The 18967-nt window shown below is 42.4% G+C and overlaps 1 protein-coding gene across 1 annotated transcript in view; it reads left to right on the top strand.

Annotated features, from left to right (window-relative positions):
• tanc2a (tetratricopeptide repeat, ankyrin repeat and coiled-coil containing 2a) overlaps positions 1 to 18967 on the top strand; it is a 106821-nt gene that overhangs the window by 78341 nt on the left and 9513 nt on the right. The window contains 18 exon segments of the mRNA XM_039824231.1: positions 120 to 200; positions 295 to 495; positions 1615 to 1666; positions 1669 to 1748; positions 3026 to 3222; positions 3311 to 3419; positions 4654 to 4776; positions 6475 to 6612; positions 6758 to 6856; positions 8745 to 8936; positions 10328 to 10421; positions 11467 to 11600; positions 14668 to 14791; positions 15534 to 15709; positions 16404 to 16536; positions 17369 to 17460; positions 17981 to 18115; positions 18807 to 18907. Coding sequence (XP_039680165.1) covers positions 120 to 200; positions 295 to 495; positions 1615 to 1666; positions 1669 to 1748; positions 3026 to 3222; positions 3311 to 3419; positions 4654 to 4776; positions 6475 to 6612; positions 6758 to 6856; positions 8745 to 8936; positions 10328 to 10421; positions 11467 to 11600; positions 14668 to 14791; positions 15534 to 15709; positions 16404 to 16536; positions 17369 to 17460; positions 17981 to 18115; positions 18807 to 18907 — 2261 coding nt within the window.

Genomic DNA, 18967 nt, shown 5'->3' with positions numbered 1-18967 from the left:
GGACCTTTAAGACTCCTTTCCTAGGGTCCTTGTTTTAACACAAGTCAGCATGAAACTACATTTCCAACTCAGGAAGCTAACGCAGCTAAACCATATCTGTTTCTCTGTGTTTTTGTCAGGACATCACTCGTTCTCTACCTTTTCACTGCATCTCTCTGGACAGGATGGAAGAGAACAGCGCCATAGACCAGGACCTGCAGGTAACGTGCACACAGTCGGCCTGGTTGTCTGTCTCTCTGTCCATCTGTCTGTACATTTATACCTCTGTGTCTTTTTTTTTTTTCCCCCCCTCAGGGTTACCTGATGCAGCGTATCCACAGCAGTGCGGAGATCCAGAGCAACGTGTCTCTGAGCAACGGTCGCCTCGACAACACGGCACTGGCCAAGCTGATTAGCCACCTGAAGAGCTTGAGCAGGGGCTCGTACCTCTACCTGAAACTGACCCTGGACCTGATAGAGGGAGGTTACCTCGTCCTGAAAAGTTCCAGCTTCAAGGTGAGGACAGGGTGGGGAAGGAGGGAAGAAACAGAAGATGGAGGTAAAATGAAAGAATGACGTTTTGAAGTTTGTCAGGTTAGTCAAATATAAAAGATAATTACCTACTTGGACAATTGCTTGTTTGGGGTTACGTTATTGATTAAGAGGGCTTTCACACCTACCTCGTTTGATCTAGACTTTCGGACTTTTCAGTTCTTGCAGTTGATTTTATACAACTGGCTTCTACATAAGCATAAATCTTTGTTTCGCAAACTTGTAGCTCGTGGTCAGTCTACCTCAGATGGTTTAGACATCATGGCTGATAATCAAAATCCAAAATAAAGACAGATCTTTTGACCGCTGACATAGAGGTGAAAGCAAATAAAATGTAAGTCGATATCTAAGCAATTAAGTAGGCTTTTGATATAAATAAAGTGAGCACGGAAAGCAGTTGAAGTGCAAGAGATGCAAGTAGTTGAACTGTTATTAATAGAGATGAAAGCAATTGAAACATCAGTTTAGTCGTAAACAATAAAAGTTATTAAAATTTCTGCTCATGTTGAAGTGCTGCACGATTAAAATTGTGTGCACTGGAAATAGTCATAGGGAGTGTCAGCAATGACAGCTGTTAAAATGTCAGTTGAAGAGTAAAAAGTGAGAGTTAATGTGTCGAGCTTAAAGAGGGAGAAATGTTATCTGACGAGTAAGACTTGAAAGCAGTTGCGTTGCCAGATGAAATATAGAGATGAAAACAGTTGAAATTTCGCCGGAGTAGCTGGAAGTGATTGCAATGTCATTTGACGAAGTGCTGAAAGCAATTGAACTGTCAGTTGAGTGTTTAACTTATGTGACTTAATTAGTTATTTGTTCATTTTCAACATAACTCCATAAATGACATGTCATTTAGTTACAGTATGTACCACTACAGTCACTTTATTATTGCCTTGTTTCCTAGGTAGACATAGCCAGTATTCATTTTGAAATACAGTATACAGGAAGACTGAACGTGTGTGTGTGTGTGTGTGTGTGTGTGTGTGTGTGTGTGTGTGTGTGTGTGTGTGTGTGTGTGTGTGTGTGTGTGTGTGTGTGTGTGTGTGTGTGTGCGTTTTTTTTTTTTTTTTTTTTGTGTGTGTGTAGGTGGTCCCTGTGAGTCTAGCAGAAGTCTACTTGCTGCAGCTCAACATGCGGTTTCCACCCAGTCATCTTTCCAGAGAGTTCTGCCACTGCTCAACGTCACTGTGGCGTCGCTGCACCCACTGACCGACCAGCAGGTACACACCGTCACTGTGTCTGTGTGAGTGTGTGTGTGTGTGTGTGTGTGTGTGTGTGTGTGTGTGTGTGTGTGTGTGTGTGTGTGTGTGTGTGTGTGTGTGTGTGTGAGTGTGTGTGTGTATTGATTCCAACAACCTTAACTTTTCCTCCATTTGTTTGTGACCAAATACTTGGTGTGTTTTAGTATGTATAGTATAATGTTTATTGCTAATTAGCCAAATGCAGCTCTGCAAACCAACCAGCCAATAGTTTGAAGGGCTGCGCTAGAGATGCGGGGCCAAACGAAAAGGAGACACACAGCTACTTTCAAACTACTATCTATGGCGGCTATACTACTATATACTACTTTCATTATCAAAGATTTGGATATCAACAGGTTTTTTGAATATGCACAAACATCGCAACACCAACCTTTTTTAAGAAGGCGGTTGAAGGAATGAAAGAGGGAGGCTGTGTTTACACGGACAAACTAGTCCACCTGTGGAAAACGTTGAAAAAATCCTATTTTGCGCAGCTGCATGTAAACGGGAATATTAGTGGATTATTCAGTTTCATCAACCATGTAAACAGCTCAGTCGGAATATTGTCTCTTTCGGTATAAGGCCAAACGCCGGAATAAAATGTGCATGTAAATGCTGCATTGCACAGCATGCTGAAATTAGCATTCAGCTCAAAGCACGGCTGTGCCTAAGTACAGCCTCACAGAGCTGAGACATTTGGTCTGACTCTTAAGGCCAATTTATGCTCCTGTGTTAAATCGTACGTAGGTATATAGAGTTACGGACCCTACGCCGTAGCCTGACGTGCACCTGTCAGAAAATGAAACTACACGTTGTGTCAATGCAACAGCTGTGATTGGTCCGCTTAGCCGTGGCTTGGTAGCGTTGCATTTCCCCCTACTCATTTCCGGGTTCTCCTTCTCCATAAACAACATGATATCGAGGAGAGGGTTAACTTTTCCTGCAGGGGAGACACTTGGTTTCTCTCACTATGCCTCTAGAGATGCTACTTGCTCCGAAGTCACTCTCTCACTTACTCTACAACACACTCCCCACCCATACACACATGCCAGCCCTGCTGTTCTCTTAAAAAGATACGCTAGAATGCTTGCAGACCTCAGCGCACAAGTGTAGGCCCTAGGCCACTTACGTAGGCTACAGCTAAAGCTCTGCGTAAAGCAGCCGCAGCAGCATCAATCCCACATAAGTCTTGTTAGCATATCTCTGACATGATGAAAATGGAATATGGATACACTTGAAATCTTTTCCTCCTCCAGCTGTTTGAGGTGGTGAATGCGGGCACTCTGACTGGAGGAACGCTACACTGGGGGGAGTTTGTGCACCGTCTGGAGCAGCTCTCCTCTTTCCTAGTGCGGCGGAGCGACGGCAACAGGATGCTGAACCACGCCTCGTTCAGGGAGTGGCTGATGTGGAGAGAGGAGGGTCAGGACGACAGGTTCCTCTGCGACCCGAGGTACGCTGACTGACAGTGAGAGAGCGAGAGTGAAAAAGACGGGGGAAGAAAGAGAGAAGTTCTTACTACGCTGTCTGTTTGTCTCCAGGAGCGGTCACACTCTCCTGGCCTTCTGGCTCTGCAGACAGGAAGGAAAGTTGAACCGACAGGAGACGCTGGAGCTGGGACATCACATCCTGAAGGCTCACATCTACAAGGTTAACACACACACACACACACACACACACACACACAGTCTTCAAGTGGCTCAGTACAGACAGGTTAAGACCGGGTGCCAACATAAGGAGTTGTTTTAGTGCTATAAACTGCAGGAATTAGCTATTAGCATCTAACAATCTGGTCAGGGCCCTGGATTTTAAAGGTGCCATAACGTGCTCATTTTCATGTTTATACTTGTGTTTTGGGTTTCTACTAGAACATGTTTTTACGCTTCAATGTTCAAAAAACACTTTATTTTTCTTATACTGTCTGTCTGAATATACCTGTATTCACCCTCTGTCTGAAACGCTCCGTTTTAGCAACTGTCTCTTTAAGTCGCTCACCCGAAAAAGCCCAGTCTGCTCTGATTGATTGCATCTGCACTCTCAGCGTCTCTGCACCATCAAAGCAGCCGGGGAATGACTTTTACAGCACGTTCTACCTATATATAGTATAGTTGTGACCTCACAACCATACCTAAGTCCTGACGGCTCGTTTAAAGGAACACAGCGACTTATTGGGATTTAGCTTATTCGCCGTATCCCCCAGAGTTAGATAAGTCCATACATACCCTTCTCATACATACCCTTCTTGTCTGACGCCCCGACTGCTAGCCTAGCTTAGCACAGATCCTGGAGGTAATCTAGCCTACTGCTCCCAATAAGTGACAAAATAACGCCAACATTTTCCTATTTACACGTTGTGATTTGTATAGTCACAGCGTGTACAAATAACAAGGTCACATGAGACACAGCCATATTCTAACCATATACAAACTGGGAACTATATTCTCAGAAGGTGAAGCACTGCTACTTAGGCGGAGTGATATTACTCCAACTCTGAGCGAACTCTAGGCGAACTCTCTGCTCCTCAACAGGGGGCTTCTCAGGTGCTGTGAGCAAATCACTCCGCCCAAGTAGCAGAAGTAGCAGTGCTTCGCCTTCGGAGATACTTCATTTTAATGCTAACGCTACTCTTTTTTAAGATAGTTTCTTACTTTTTTAATGCTAATGCTACTTCTGTCATGTTAGCTAACTAGAGCCGAAAGATGTCTTTTTCAAGGTGTAGTAGAAAGGTTGTGATGGTGAGTGCCTGTAAACAAGTATTCCAACTGTAAGGTTTTCCAGCTGTTGTTGCTTGCAAGTTGTTGATTTATTGCTATAGAAAATCTCCAAATATACCTCTATTATCCATCTGACTATTTGTTTCTGTTGTTTCTATTCTCGTCTCCAGGGTCTGAGTAAAAAGCTGGGGGTTTCCTCCTCAGTTCTGCAGGGGCTGTGGCTGTCCTACAGCACGGAGAACCTGAGCCCTGCTCTGTCGTCGCTGCGCAACCTCTACACCCCCAACATCAAGGTAGCATTTTGCACATACACATCCACTCATACACGTGCCAATACAGGCGGACTGTAACTAGGGCTGGGGGAAAAAATCGATTTGTAACGATTTTTAATATTGATTCTTTTCCCAAGGATTTCGTTTTGTTTTTTTTAGCAATGATTCACCTAAATATTTATATTACTATATAATAGGGTACCACTGACGGCGACTACATCGTATTTGTTTTTTTTTACCAATGATTCACCTAAATCTTTAACCCTTCAATGTTTTTTAAGCAAAGGATCCCTTAACTGAGAGAGACGGATCAGGGACCCCCTACTACATATATTCTATAAAATTAAGTTGCATATTACAGAATCAATATTTTTAATTTTTTTACCAACTATTCACGTAAATAGTTTCTGTTTATACGGTACCGCTGACGGCGAATACATCATATCGGTTTCCAGAAACACTGACCGAATGCAGAAAATCCATGTTATGTATTTCTTTACATGATTGAATGAATGAATAATTTTATTATTGTGTCATGCACATAAAAAAAAAAGTATGCCTAGCCCAAACGGGCTTACAAGACACCATTATTTATAGCAAGGGACCAGATACCAGAATAGCAACATAAACTAGAAAATTCCGCAAGAAATTTTGACAGTGTGCCTACTACTTGGTGCACATGCCAATAACATTCAGGGTAGTATTCAACTTTCAAATCACATAAATACCTTTTTAAAATATTCAACCTTCTTTGAGGCTTTGAAAAAAAGCCCTTCTGACATTTTTCCATTAGTGCGTTTGGGATAGTTGATAGTTGGGATCGATGTTTGACAGGTCAAAAATGTCCATTTGCTGATGATGATTATAACTCTGAAGGTCGGTCTTCAATTCAAAAACCATGAGTCGGAACGACAAAATATTATCATCACCAGAGAGGTAATAGTCTGGCGTACGCATTACTGTGGGTTTTATGTTTGTGGTGTCAAATATAGGCGACACAGAGCAGGTAACAAAAAGGGAATTGTCTGCATCATTTCAGATATTTTTTTTTCATTGTTGTACGAACAGAGCCAAAAGTTTACGTCCGGTCAATTCCATGGTCAAGTGTTCTGCCCTTTCTAACAATGTACTTCGGGAGGCAAACAGACTTTCACACAAGGCACAGTGATCTTCCAACTGAAGCTGTGTCCATCTGCCGCACTGCCTCCTGTATTAAATCATACCAGAAATACCAGGAGGGGAACAGAAACAGGCCCTTTTCGGACAGCTACTGTACTCCCATTTCTTACACAACACACCATTCTTGCACAGGATGATCAGCACGGTGCCATGATATCTCTCCCAGTATTAAACATTAAGCGATAGGAGTTAGGGTCCCGAGTCAGGCGTTTGGGCTATTTAACAACTGCACATTATCACCACAGTGCCTAACGTTATATGATGCTGGAGTAGTAACGTTATAAAAACTAAGAAAAGGGTGGGAAAATCAACTCACCTCTTATTTTTTTATTTTTATTTTTTTTTTTGGTTACACTATTAAATTAGTGTTTAATAGACCCATATAATCGATACAAATATAAGTTTAAGTGACACCATATGGGACCTTGAAAATTGCAATACTATCGAACCGGCACCCATGTATCCTTAATAAAGAATCGAATCGGGACAAAAGCATATCGTCCCAGCCCTAACTTGTAACTTGGCTCCCTACCTGTCCAGGTGAGCAGGTTGCTGATTATGGGCGGGGCCGACGTGGATTACCGTAGCGACGTCCTCAACAACGCGCCCCTGCTGTGTGTCCACGCTCACCTGGGCCACAGCGATGCTGTGGCACTGCTGCTGGACCTCGGCGCTCAGGTAAGGTTTTGTGGAATCATTGCCATTTAATTTTTTTTTCAGTCCCTGGCTTTATGAAAATATAGTTGATGGTTGTAATTGGAGGATTGTGCCAATTTACCGCAACCAAGCTTGTGTCTTCTGTGTTGTTGTTTTTTTTTTCTAGGTGGATGCTCGGTCAAATGACGGCTTGACCGCACTGGGATTCGCTGCCGCAGCTGGACAGCTGGACATCGTCACCATGCTGAGTCAGCACTCCGCTAAGGTAGCCGTCCACCTGTCTGCCTGCAAGATTTTGTGGCTCTCAAGATTTCAAGCCACTGTGCAGAATTGAAGAAAAAAAAAAAAAATCTATACTTTGGTGCCATCCAGTGGTTGTATGAAGAATGACGCTGTCTCCAAAAATGTTTGAGTTTTCTTTATTCTTTATTTAAATCAGGAGATCAGTGACAGCAGAGATATGAACATTTCTTATTTAGATGCAAGTAACAGCTGCCTGTTTTTGCATTTCCCCTTTTCACATTTTAATAGCTTCTAAGTTCTTGTTGTTTATTTTCAGGCTGGAGGCAATTCCAGGTGCAACTCCCAATACCCTTTTGTTTGCAGAGTAAAGTTGAAGCTCAAAAGGAACATGTGTTGCTCCTCCAAAAGGCCTCAGGCAATACTGTAACGACAGTCTGCACACACTGTGGACACACAGCACTTTGTTCAAATGCTAACACGCTGCTGGCAAAACGGTTAAGGATGGAAGCTTGGGGTGCATCGCTTAGGCCTAATTTAACGGAGGATTTATGGTATTCTTCGGTAGCCTGAGTAACTTTAACCGTTGTTCGTGTGAAATCTCAAAGACAGCCTGATGTTTTGTTCATAGACTATTTGTGGCTGGCTGTTTCCTGTATGACCTATCAGTTCCTGTCGATAAAGTATAATAGGGTAAATCCTGTATAGTGCATACACTTGTAGCTGTTATGTATCTTAGGAAGTCATCCCCCCTCCCCCCGGTGAAAAAAAAAAAGAAAGTGGGCTCCCCCACGAAGGCCACGGTATAGTTCGAACACTGCATCTATTATGTCCATCAATAAATAACAATACAAACTACACACTGTTAAAATACAGATAAACAGGCTCGCGTGCAAACCATCAAATAAAAATTACAGTAACCGGTGAATACCTTTAGTAGACTTTAACAAAATTGGGAATAATAATGAATGGGCTCTATGTCTTCAGCAACAGGTCTTGGCGTTCTGAGAGTCTAAATACGACTCGTTCATAGCTTGCTGTGTTGGACATGAGTTCAATCCAAACGATGAAGGTGTGACTGATTTCCGTTGTCTCTCAATAATTCTGCATCCTGTTAGCATGAATAGTCTACCACAAAAACAACATGCACAGAGCTGGGTTCTTAGTCAGAAACACATTTACAGAATTTCAGTGATTGGGCTTTGGCCAGTGCTAAACACTGAACAGATGCCTTGCCCTTAGCTGGAGATACAATTGATAATTTGCTTACAGATAATCCAAATAAACTAAAATGTAATATCCCTGCATCAAACACACATGTTTTAAAACTTATAAATAAAAGATGAATAAGAACATGCATGTTTCAGTACAGGCAAGAAAACCAACAAAAACTAAATCCTCAGCAAGCATACCGTTCAACATGATTGTAAATGATAATGATAAAGTAAGGATTCCCATGTTCAAAAATACAGTATATATCAGGGGTGTCAAACTCAACTTCACTGAGGGCCACACTGGAACAGAGAATCACATGTGAAGGGCGAGACATGTAAAGGTTATTGACATGTTTTCATTTCAACGAAAAAGTCAAATATCTTTGACCTTGTTATTGCATGTCTCAAAAAATGTATTGGATGTGTGCGTGGTTGTGTAATGTTGAGTGGTTGAATGTAACACACAACAGTTTGGATCGTTTCCAGTTTCTAAAATGGGAGGATTTTTCTGCATTGAGTACTTTTATTTTGAATACTTTAAGTACATTTTCCTGATGATACTTTCATACTTTTACTTAAGTAGCATTTTCAATGCAGGACTTTTAATGCAACAGTATTTTTAGTACTTTTACATAAGTAAAAGATCCACCACTGGTAATGTTCATTCTGTTTTCCATTGGCTCTGTCTGTGTAACTCAGGTGGGTCATGTGGACAGCTCCGGCCGGTGTGTGTTGGTGCACGCGGCCCAGCGGGGCCACCTCGAGGTGCTGCGCTTCCTGCTGAAACGTGCGGACTGGAGCTGCACTTCCTGCTGCGGCCAGAGGGGGGCAAGCAGGGTGCAGGCGGTGCAGCAAGCACTGATCGCAGCCGCCAGCATGGGCCACACAGAGGTCAACTGCACACACACACACACACACACACACACACACACTCACTCACTCACTCACTCACTCACTCACTCACTCACTCACTCACTCACTCTCACAAACACACACTCACTCACTCACTCACTCACTCACTCACTCTCTCACACTCACGCACACTCACTCACACACACTCACACTTTCTCTCTCACACACTTACACACAAACACACTCACACACACTCTCTCACACACTCACTCACTCTCTCTCACACACACACACACACACACACACACACACACACTCAGACACACTCACTCTCACACTCACACACTTTCTCTCTCACACACTTACACACAAACACACACACACACACTCTCTCACACACTCACTCACTCTCTCTCTCACACGCACACACATACACACACACACACACACACTCACTCACTCACTCACTCACTCTCACAAACACTCACACACACTCACGCACACACACACACACACACTCACTCACACTCACACACTTTCTCTCTCACACACTTACACACAAACACACTCACACACACTCTCTCACTCACTCACTCACTCTCTCTCACACGCACACACATACACACACACTCAGACACACTCACTCTCACACTCACACACATTCTCTCTCACACACTTACACACAAACACACACACACACTCTCTCACACACTCACTCACTCTCTCTCTCACACACGCACACATACACACACACACACACTCAGACACACTCACTCTCACACTCACACACTTTCTCTCTCACACACTTACACACAAACACTCTCTCGCACACTCACTCACACTCTCTCTCTCTCTCACACACACAGACACACACACACTCAAACTCACACTCACTTACACCCACATACACAAACACACTCTCAGTCACACACAAATGAAAAGTAACGAATTACAGTTACTCCCATTACTGTAATTGAGTAGTTTTTTGAAGTATTGTACTTTGCTACATTTTAAATCACATCCGATTAAAAAAATATCTGTCAACAAACTAAAATCAGCCGCGCCGTGGCTTTGTGCCCTTTTCAAATCGCAAAAAAAACTGTGATTTAATTAAATAAGTATAAATATAACAATATACCCCCCCCCCCGTTAAAAGGTAACTAAGGATCTTTAATTTTTAATTTGACTTGTACTTAAGTAAAAGTTCATCAAGGTGATTGTACTTTTACTTAAGTAGAACATATTTGTACTCTTTCCACCTCTGCACACCAACACACACAAACACACACTTTTACAATATTGTGTGTTAGTAAGTCATGACACACTATTTCTTCTGATGTGTTTATAACATTTGTTATGGTGTCGTGTGTGTGTGTGTGTGTGTGTGTGTGTGTGTGTGTGTGTGTGTGTGTGTGTGTGTGTGTGTGTAGATGGTGTCATACCTCCTGGATCTTCCAGAGGAGGACGAGAAAGAGGAGGAGAGACCGGAGATCAACACAGCTGACAGTCTGTGGGGGGAGACAGGTCTGTTTACAACAACTACACCACAGATGTTCATACTTGGTCATACATACATACTGTAGGAATACTACTACTACTACTACTACTACTACTACTACTACCACTACTAATCAAGTCGATAAGAACTCAAACAACCCACTCAACCTAATTGCACCCCATCGGCTCCCTTTATTTCTAGAACCTCAGTTTCTCACAATATATGAAATAAGTGTTTTCTAAATATGTAGATCATTGCATGTAGGGCTGAACAATTCATCGTTTTCAAATCGAGATTTGAAAGAATGCAATCAGCTAATCGTGAAGACTGCGATTAATCGAATGTGAATTATTTAGGCAAGGCAAGACAAGGCAGCTTTATTTGTATAGCACATTTCAGCAACAGGGCAATTCAAAGTGCTTTACATAAAACATTAAAGAGCAGTTAAAAACAATTAAAAAACAAATTAAAGGTAAAAATGATAATAAAAAAAAAAAAGGTGACTTGGTGTTTTCGTTACCCATTACAAGATTGCAGTAGTTCTACTTTTCACTACGATGTAGCCGTCGCTACAAAGCTTAGTTCAGTCTCGGTAAACCTTGCTAAATCCGGGACAGTTCACAGTCTGTCTCTTGATAAGTTCACAGACGTTTTCATAATGCTCCATGACATGTTTTGTCTGTTACACACTGAATAATGAACTTTAGCTCAACTTTTAAGAAAGAAAGAAATCGCAAATTGAATCGTAATATCTGGCAGAAAAATCGCAATTCGATTTTTCCCTAAATCGTTCAGCCCTAGTTGCATGTGTTCTTTTCAGAACTAAGCCACAGATTCACTCCTAGTCAGCCAAAGAGTCCTTTTGATCATCCCAATCACCTTGCAAGCAGAGGTCAATATTCAATGAGAAACAGGGGCAATTTGTATTAATTCATTAATAAAGACCCTGTTTTGTAATATGTTTTTCATGCTGTTCTTTTTTTTTTTTTTTTGTCAGAAACGTACATGTTCACATTTAGGAAACCTGTTTCCCTCTGCCTCCCTCTCTGTCTGTCTGTATCTCTGTGTCAGCTCTGACAGCCGCAGCAGGAAGCGGCAGGCTGGCTGTCTGCAGGCTGCTGCTGGATCAGGGCGCTGCCGTTGAGCAAGGCAACAGGCGGGGCGTGGCTCCCCTCTTCAGTGCTGTGAGACGTGGCCACTTGCAGGTATGGTGGAACACACAGAAAACACACACACATACACAGGGTGCGAACTACAGGGGAGCTAGGGGGAGCTCGGCTCCCCTTAATAAGACATGGGCTCCCCTGAAAAGGTGATTTGTGAAATTCTGTCATTTTGACGTGCAATTTCAGTTTTGTGTAATGTGATCATCGTGGATTATTATGTGTAAAATTGCAAAAATATCATTCATTCATGGATGCTGGCGATTTAAACCTAATTCACTTCAGTAAAGATAACTATACGTGCTATTCTTGTCATGAGCATCAAGGCGTGGCGGCGCTGCGGTGCAAATTCAACTCATGTTTAGTACATGTTAACTCAAAGATTCGTGGAAAATATATAAACGTTGGAGGCCATTAGTCGGCGCGCAAAGTCCTTGAAATCCATTCTGCAGTTAGCATCATATAGCCACGGCAAAAAGCAAACCAGATGGTGGTGGTAACAGCTCGTCAGAGGCCGGTCACCATCCTCCTAACCCCTCTTGCTCCTCTCTCTCGTTAAATTGGGACAGCCAGCAGTGGAGGGACTGGAAGAGCCGATATACACATGGCTGTTTGTTAACCCTTGTGTTGTCTTTAACCCTTGAGAGAGATCACCTATTGATTGATGGAATAGCTGACAGTATTTGCATCTTGAGCAAAGTCACACATGGCCATTGGCTGCATCCTTTGGTTTTATTCAGAATAGATGCAAGTAACAGCTGCCTGTTTTTTCATTTCACCTTTTCACATTTTAATAGCAAAGTTCTTGTTGTTTATTTTCAGGCTGGAGGCAATTCCAGGTGCAACTCCCAATACCTTTTTGTTTGCAGAGTAAAGTTGAAGCTCAAACGGAACATGTTAGAGGCTGTTTTCCCTGCAGGGAGATCACGAACTAAAACCTAAGTGTTGCTCCTCCAAAAGGCCTCAGGCAATACTGTAACTACAGTCTGCACACACTGTGGACACACAGCACTTTGTTCAAATGCTAACACGCTGCTGGCAAAAGGGTTAAGGATGGAAGCTTGGGGTGCCTCGCTTAGGCCTAATTTAACGGAGGAATTAGAGATATAGATACTTTATTTATCCCGAAGGAAATTAAGGCGTCCAATAACTTATACACAACATACATACACATAGGCACACAGACATATGACATATGACATCCACGCACACATACTACAAAAATACAAAGAAAGATATCAACAGTGTGCCCTTACAGTAAAGTTTGGTTGTAGCATGTTTAAAGGAGCGGTGTGGAAAGAAATGCAGAAAGGTGCAATGGTATCGTAGTGCAAGATAGCGCCAGTGCAAATTCTATATCTATTCAAGTACAACAGGCAACACAATATATCAAAAATAGAATAATTATTACTTAACGATACATAGACACTAGTAAAAGACTTGAAGAAAAGGGTTAAAGTTGAAAACTGTCCATACAGGCAAAAAGACAGCGTGATGTAGGCAAGCTAGCAAAATGGGCAGGTGGCTAATCTAGTCAGTAAGGGAGTCAAACAGTGCCAATCAGTCCAGTCCAGGGTAGGTTAGGTGTATGTATAAAGGCACCCAGATGAAGGCATGGTACAAAGGGCAGTGTGCAGAGTAGACTTAAACACTTAAGTCCATCACACTTCTCCCCTTCTGTGTAGCATTGAAGAGCTTAAAGGTGCTCTAAGTGATGTGACGCGTTTTTTAGGCAACAACATTTTTCGTCACATACAGCAAACTCACTATCTGCTAGCTGCCTGTCCCCTGAACACACTGTAAAAAAAAAACGCGGTCTCTGTAGACAGCCTAGGCTCCACAAACGCCAACAAAAACAAACTGCGCCAACCTGCCCCACGAACCATAACAAACAGTGTTCCAGCCAATAACCGACAAGAAGGAGCTGGTTGAGCCATCACTGTAGCAGCGTTAGCACGTAGGCTACTTCCCCAATGTGTATTCATGACTCAACCAGCTTGTCGGTTATTGGCTGGATAAGACTTTTAATGGCCCTAGGGACAAAGGACCTACGCAGCCTGTCTGTTTTGCAAGACCGAGACCGAGCTTGGAGAAAGTGGTGTGCAGGGGGTGGCAGTCATTGTCCATTATAGAGAGCAGTCTGCTCAGGGTCCTCTTATCTGCAACTGATGTCAGTGACTCCAGCTCCGTGCCCACCACAGAGCCGGCTTTTCTCACCAGCCTGTCCAGTCGTCCAGCATCCCTCTTCCTAGTGCTGCCTCCCCAACATACCACAGCATAGAAAAGGACTCTGGCCATGACAGACATGAGGTAGAACATGAGCAGGAGTTTGCTGCAGACATTGAAGGACCCCAGCCTCCTAAGGAAATAGAGCCTGCTCTGCCCTTTCTTGTATTATGGCATTCTTCAGTAGCCTGAGTAACTTTAACCGTTGTTCGTGTGAAATCTCAAAGACAGCCTGATGTTTTGTTTATAGACTATTTGTGGCTGGCTGTTTCCTGTATGACCTATCGATTCCTGTCGATAAAGTATAATAGGGTAAATCCTGTATAGTGCATACACTTGTAGCTGTTATGTATCTTTGTGATGTAGAATGTGGGTGTGTGGGTCATTACTTTTTATTTAACATGTTTATTGCAGTGGCAATGAAGGAGTGTTTGTAAGTGTTTGTCTTGGCTAGAGGGACTTTATAGTGATGGCCTGATGGCTGTCACTGGAAAGATTTACGCAACTGCTTGGGTGTGTAGTACTGATAATGACGTCTGGGTTTGGCCAGTTTTACTTGCTTGATCAACGAGCCGGGACAACTTAGATTGTTTCTTAACAGAGATGAAATTGAACCGGGATAAGATGTTGAAAGTGGGTGTAGATTCAGTGAGTGAGCTGTTAGAATATCCTTCCTCAGGGCGCCTGGGTAGCTCACCTTGTAGAGCTTATATAAAGAGGTGTACTCCTCCCTTTGCTGCATGTCGTTCTCCCTTCTCTCTCCCCTTTCATGTCTTTGCCTGTCCTATACAAATAAAGGCCTAAAATGCCCCCCAAAAAAAAGCCTGTGAGTTTCCTCCGCAGAAATGTTGAGCGTCTGTCTCCGTTTGCGTCTGTCGCTCAGGTGGCGGAGCTCCTGCTGAGTCACGGGGTGGAGGTGAACATGGTCGACCAGCAGGGTCGAACTGCTCTGATGACGGCAGCCTCAGAGGGACACATCACCACCGCCCAGCTGCTACTGGATCATGGTAACCCCCTCCCCGTGTATTGACGGTATTAAAAACCACGGCAACAGAGGGTGCAAGAGCTGCCGTGGGTCTCTCTTAACGCACAGAAATGCTTTTTTACTATTACAACAGAAACTCCGAAAAACCTACAGTTTGAGCAAAACGTTGGAACAAGCTAAAATACTAGCAAATGACCAAAAAGCAACATTAACACAGGAACAGAATTCAACTTACACACCCAGAAAAAAAAAAAACTCCACCTGAATTGGAAATTTAGTTAAGGCGAGACACTACAGGCAAAAACTTCATTGTTCAATTTTGAGTTTTGGGGCTATTTTGCTTCCGTAGCATGTCTTCTTTCAGGCTGTTGGGGAAAAGACATCCAAAATACACATTTAGATGTTTATTTTACCCCAATTTGTCTATTTGCGCCTGTAAATTTCTCCTAAATTCACCAAAAGTTGGCATAAGATAATGCCTCATTTGTTTTTTTTAGACATAACATTTCAGAAAACTTGTAATACAAAAATATATTTCTCAATGTAAGTAATCAACTGGGGAAGATTCATGGTGAGATCCATTGGTTAATTATTTTTTTCCTATTCACCTGGGGTATCTCCCCCTCCATGGATTGATGTGTCAAGTCAACCACAAGTTAACTCTGACGCTAGTTAAAGTTATTCATAGATATAAAAGACATAGAAGAGATTTTAGTATACTGTTATGAAAAAGGTCTCGGGCCTCTGCCTCTCTGTTTTCCCAGGAGCCTCTCTGGAGCAGGCTGACAGGGAGGGGTTAACGCCGCTGAGCTGGGCGTGTCTGAAAGGCCAGCTCCCATTGGTCAGAGAGCTGGTGGAGCGAGGCGCGGCCACGAGTCACGCTGACCGCAGTGGACGGACGCCTCTGGATCTGGCTGCCTTCTGCGGAGACCCAGAAGTGGTGTGTAACGCAGATGCAGTTGTCGTAATTGCCTTATTTAAGAAATAGTGTGTATGTCCCTGTCACAGTCTAGCATTGCCAGACCTTCCTCCACAGCGCTGTGGAGGACACAGCATTCCTGGATGGGAGAAAAACTCTGGTTTAGTGGCCTTTTTATTTATTTATTTACCGCCTAAAATGCTGGTATTGGTATCGGCAAGTACTGGAGTTTAATTCACCTATCTGATTATTTAGCCCCGAAGAAAATCTACTTTAAAGTAGTTTGTTTATATTCTTTTTCCATTATGACTCACTGTCAAACTGGATAATAAAATAAAGAACTATGGCGTACATTGTTTGTGTTTGTTCATGTTTCACAAAAAGTTTATCCCTGAGCCAGACAGTACAACAAAGATAGAAATCATATCACATCCATACGGGGATAGCAGTATACAGCTGATAAAACATAATAAAATATATGACACACTGGTATCGGATCGGTACTCCGTATCGGCCGATGTGCAAGTTCATCGGAATCGGCATCAGGAAGCCAAAAATGGTATCGGACCATCTCTAAACATAAGTATTAGTATTTATTGATAACAATAGCGATGAAAGCTGGTCATGAGACTCCTTTCCCTTTTTAGAAATAAGCCTTTTCATATCAATAAAACATGCTAAATGTTGCCCTGGCTTGTGTCTGTTTCTGTGTTAGGTGCAGCACCTGGTGGATCACGGTGCGTCGGTGGAGCACGTGGACTGCAGCGGGATGCGTCCTCTGGACCGGGCGGTCGGCTGCAGAAACACGTCGGCTGTCATCGCTCTGCTCAAAAAGGGCGCCAAGATAGGTAGGAACATGATATTCCCGCGATTAGCGATTCAGACGGGAGATGGCGGCAAGAGAGGGTTTCGACATGCAAGAACTGTCCCCATCTGGAATCAGAAGCAGGGATGCAGTTATTTTATACTATTTCATTTTATTTTAACTATTGCTATAATGAGGGGAAATACCTTATATTGTATTATGTTTGCTAGAAGTTTAAATATTCCCATCAACACGATAGGTTCGAGAGTTAAGGCAGTTAATGTGAATGAATGTAATGAAATGTCTGCAAGACTTTTAATATAATATATAATATAAAGTGTTTATTCATATTGTTCCCTTTTGGACACAGTCAGGCTGGCTCTTCCCCCTTTTTAAATTTTTTTTTATTTGTTATTCTAAGCTAACCGTCTGCTGGTGGTAGCTTCATATTTACCATACAAACATGAGAGTGGAATCCTGTCACTCTCAGAGAGAAAGCAAATAAGTGTTTTCCCAAAATGTCAAACTGTTTTGGAAAAAGGATTGGAAAAACAGTCAAGATGGTGAAAAATGTGTAAAGAGAAAAGGGCTCATGCTGATTTTGTGGAAGCAAGGAATCCATCTTTGCTTTTGTGCCTCAGTAGTCATGAGCCAGGTGTTTTATAAATGGCCACATGGTGGCGCTACCCACACATAAAGCAATCACGTGTTTTCCAATCAAAGTGCTAGAATACTGGCATTTCTCACCGAAAAATAGGAGGGAGCACATACAGTAATCTCTTTTGCAGAGGTAAATTAACGTGTGTGTGTGTGTGTGTGTGTGTGTGTGTGTGTGTGTGTGTGTGTGTGTGTGTGTGTGTGTGTGTGTGTGTGTGGACCAGCGACCTGGGCCATGGCTACGTCTAAACCTGACATCTTGATGGTTCTGCTCAGTAAATTGATCCAAGAGGGAGACCGACTGTACAAGGTAACGCTCGCCAGCGCAGGCAAACTTTATCACACACACACATTAAACTTTGCCACTGAATGCAATTAAACACATTTTTTTTTCCAACTTCTTACAATCACAAAAACTATGTAATTGCAAGAAAAAAAAAAGTTTGTTGTTGCACATTACGTTTTTTAAGTAAACTCTTATTTTGTCTTGTTTTCTGGATGAAAAACAAAGGTTCAATGGGAAAAGTATAAAAAAATAAAATAAATTCACAGTTCGAAGTGTTTTCACTGTTTGTTAAATGCGATAAATGCAACATCTTTCCAAAAGTCAAAGAGTAATCGGTTAAATAATCGTGATTGCAATATTGACCAGAACATAGTGATTTTTCTTTTTTTGATAATTGAGAAGCCCTACATTTAACCAGTATTGTGTGTGTGTGTGTGTGTGTGTGTGTGTGTGTGTGTGTGTGTGTGTGTGTGTGTGTGTGTGTGTGTGTGTGTGTGTGTGTGTGTGTGTGTGTGTGTGTGTGTGTGTGTGTGTGTGTGTGTAGCAAGGTAATGTGAGGGAAGCTGCTCACTCCTATCAGTCAGCTCTCCAGAAGTTTCCAGGGGACGAGCTGAAGACATTCAGACAGCTGATAGTGTGTGTGCTGCTCAACCTGTCTCGCTGCCACCGCAAGATGAATGTGAGTCTCTCTCTCTCTCTCTCTCTCTCTCTCTCTCTCTCTCTCTCTCTCTCTCTCTCTCCCTACACACACGCACACAGGCATCATTGGGCAATACATGAAAAATCACAAATCCTAAGACTTCTAATGTAAATGTAAGCCGTGATATGTTTTTTCGTTTTATTTTGAAATGAATTTCATCTCTCACAATCTTCTGTCCAGGACATCACCATATGAGTGAAATATGCGATATGCGGTAACGTTGGTGAATATCGCAATAACGATATTACTTGCGATCAATAAACGGATATTGAAGTGTACTCAGTTCTGCATTTCTGCTGATTTCAGTATCTGCTAAAATACAATAAATTGCTTGTTGAATTTAAAACAAATGAAGGGAAATCATTTCCGACATTCTTTTATTTAATTGATCAGTGAATTGAACATATGGTGTGGTTTACATTTTGTACGACTTTGTAATCTGCAAGTGCCTTTATCATTCCAAATGTTAATTGTAAAAAAACTAAATGTTACTCAAAGGCAGCACTAAAAAAAAGAATGACCGTTACATTTTAAATTGCAGTTTACTACTGATATTTTCTTTTTTAAACTAACAGAAAACAAACAGTGTAAAAAAAAAAAAGATTTAGCAGCCCTACTTCTGTCCTTCATCTTGCCGTACCATCATTCCATCTTTTTCATTTGCTTGCAGGATTTTGGCCTCGCCGAGGAGTTTGCCACCAAGGCACTAGAGCTGAAAGCTAAATCCTACGAAGCCTTTTATGCCCGAGCCCGCGCCAAACGTGGACGCAGGTAACCATAGCGACATGTGGACACGTGGTTGAATTGAACAAACTATACCTAACCAAATCA

This window comes from Perca fluviatilis, chromosome 15 (genome assembly GCF_010015445.1).
Source record: "Perca fluviatilis chromosome 15, GENO_Pfluv_1.0, whole genome shotgun sequence".
NCBI lineage: Eukaryota > Metazoa > Chordata > Actinopteri > Perciformes > Percidae > Perca > Perca fluviatilis.
Note: the sequence above shows the minus strand (reverse complement) of the source record. Positions and strands in the feature narration are given on the sequence as shown.